Genomic DNA, 1,831 nt, shown 5'->3' with positions numbered 1-1,831 from the left:
TTCTTCTTTGGGTGGTTTCTCGATCTTTATTTCTTCTTTTGGAGGTTTCTCGACCTTTATTTCGTCTTTGATTGGTTTCTTTTCTTCCTTTTCCTTAGGTGGTTTCTCGATCTTTATTTCTTCTTTTGGAGGTTTCTCGACCTTTATTTCTTCTTTGACTGGTTTCTTTTCTTCCTTTTCTTTTGGAGGTTTCTCGACCTTTATTTCTTCTTTGACAGGTTTCTTTTCTTCCTTTTCCTTAGGTGGTTTCTCAACCTTTATTTCTTTTACAGGTTTCTTTTCTTTTGGAGGTTTCTCAACCTTTATTTCTTCTTTTGGAGGTTTCTCAACCTTTATTTCTTCTTTGATTGGTTTCTTTTCTTCCTTTTCCTTAGGTGGTTTCTCAACCTTTATTTCTTTTACAGGTTTCTTTTCTTTTGGAGGTTTCTCAACCTTTATTTCTTCTTTGGGAGGTTTCTCGACCTTTATTTCTTCTTTGATTGGTTTCTTTTCTTCCTTTTCCTTAGGTGGTTTCTCAACCTTTATTTCTTTTACAGGTTTCTTTTCTTTTGGAGGTTTCTCAACCTTTATTTCTTCTTTTGGAGGTTTCTTGACCTTTATTTCTTCTTTGATTGGCTTCTTTTCTTTCTTTTCTTTAGATGGTTTCTCGATTTTTATTTTTTCTTTGACTGGTTTCTTTTCTGCCTTTTCCTTTGGAGGTTTCTCGACCTTTATATCTTCTTTTGGAGATTTCTCAACCTTTATTTCTTCTTTGACTGGTTTCTTTTCTTTCTTTTCTCTGGGAGGTTTCTCAATCTTTATTTCTTCTTTTGGTGGTTTCTCCACTTCCATTTCTTCTTTGACTGGCTTCTTTTCTTTTGGAGGTTTCTCGACCTTTATTTCTTCTTTTGGTGGTTTCTTTTGTTCCTTTCCTTTTGATGGCTTCTCTGCCTTCAGTTTTTCTTTGACTGGTTTCTTTTCTTCCTTTTCTTTTGGTGGTTTCTCGATCGTTATTTCTTCTTTTGGTGGTTTCTTTACTTCCTTTTCTTTTGGTGGTTTCTCGATCTTTATTTCTTCTTTTGGTGGTTTCTCCACTTCTATTTCTTCTTTGACTGTTTTCTTTTCTTCCTTTTCTTTTGATGGTTTCTGTGCCTTCAGTTTTTCTTTGACTGGTTTCTTTTCTGTCTTTTCTTTAGGTGGTTTCTCGATCTTTATTTCGTCTTTTGGTGGTTTCTCGATCTTTTTTTCTTCTTTTGGTGGTTTCTCCACTTCTATTTCTTCTTTGACTGGTTTCTTTTCTTCCTTTTCTTTTGATGGTTTCTGTGCCTTCAGTTTTTCTTTGACTGGTTTCTTTTCTGTCTTTTCTTTATGTGGTTTCTCGACCTTTATTTCGTCTTTTGGTGGTTTCTTTTCTTTCTTTTCTTTAGGTGGTTTCTCGATCTTTATTTCTTCTTCGGGTGGTTTTTCAACCTTATTTTCTTCTTTGACAGATTTCACTTCTTTTCTTTCTGTGGGTGATTTCTCATGTTTTATTTCTTTTATGGCAAGTTGCTTTTCTTGTTTTTCCTCTTTCAGAGTTTTCTCAACTTTTGTTTCATCTTTTGGAGGTTTCTCCATTCCTCTTTCAGAGTTTTCTCAACTTTTGTTTCATCTTTTGGAGGTTTCTCCACTTTCAGTTTTTCTTTCTGAGGTTTCTCCACTTTTAGTTTTTCCTTTGGAGGTTTCTCAACTTTTACTTTTTCTTTGTGAGGCTTCTTGACTTTTGTTTCTTCTTTTGGAGGTTTCTCCACCTTTACTTTTTCCTTTGGAGGTTTCTCGACTTTTAGTTTGTCTTTGGGAGGTTTCTCAACTT

The 1,831-nt window shown here is 34.5% G+C and overlaps 1 protein-coding gene and 3 long non-coding RNA genes across 9 annotated transcripts in view; 3 read left to right on the top strand and 1 right to left on the bottom strand.

Moving 5' to 3' along the window:
• Window positions 1-792, top strand: LOC107833529 (uncharacterized). Of its 2 annotated transcripts, XR_001659278.1 has the most exons (4): window positions 7-101; window positions 132-161; window positions 273-320; window positions 699-792. It is a non-coding gene; the product is annotated as an uncharacterized LOC107833529 (long non-coding RNA). The 2 variants fall into 2 exon arrangements; XR_001659280.1 differs by lacking the exon at window positions 132-161 and having other exon boundaries at window positions 1-74.
• LOC107833527 (uncharacterized) overlaps window positions 1-1,746 on the top strand; it is a 3,085-nt gene extending 1,339 nt beyond the window's left edge. Inside the window, exon 3 of the long non-coding RNA XR_001659276.1 lies at window positions 1,670-1,746. This is a non-coding gene — a long non-coding RNA (uncharacterized LOC107833527). The remainder of the gene's footprint in view (window positions 1-1,669) is intronic.
• Window positions 1-1,831, bottom strand: part of LOC103155484 (fibrous sheath CABYR-binding protein-like) — a 23,791-nt gene that overhangs the window by 10,703 nt on the left and 11,257 nt on the right. For 4 of the 5 annotated variants that reach the window (XM_016663049.1, XM_016663029.1, XM_016663038.1 and 1 more), the window contains exons 18-19: window positions 565-594; window positions 25-54 (exon numbers count right to left, since the gene is read on the bottom strand). In XM_016663049.1, coding sequence (XP_016518535.1) covers window positions 25-54; window positions 565-594 — 60 coding nt within the window. Of the gene's footprint in view, window positions 1-24; window positions 55-564; window positions 602-1,831 lie in introns of all 5 variants that reach the window. The other variant, XM_016663033.1, reaches the window with a different exon arrangement.
• On the top strand, window positions 931-1,282 carry LOC107833531 (uncharacterized). Its single transcript, XR_001659282.1, has 2 exons — window positions 931-974; window positions 1,176-1,282. It is a non-coding gene; the product is annotated as an uncharacterized LOC107833531 (long non-coding RNA).

The sequence above is a fragment of the Poecilia formosa genome, unplaced genomic scaffold (genome assembly GCF_000485575.1).
Source record: "Poecilia formosa unplaced genomic scaffold, Poecilia_formosa-5.1.2 Scaffold8, whole genome shotgun sequence".
NCBI lineage: Eukaryota > Metazoa > Chordata > Actinopteri > Cyprinodontiformes > Poeciliidae > Poecilia > Poecilia formosa.
Note: the sequence above shows the minus strand (reverse complement) of the source record. Positions and strands in the feature narration are given on the sequence as shown.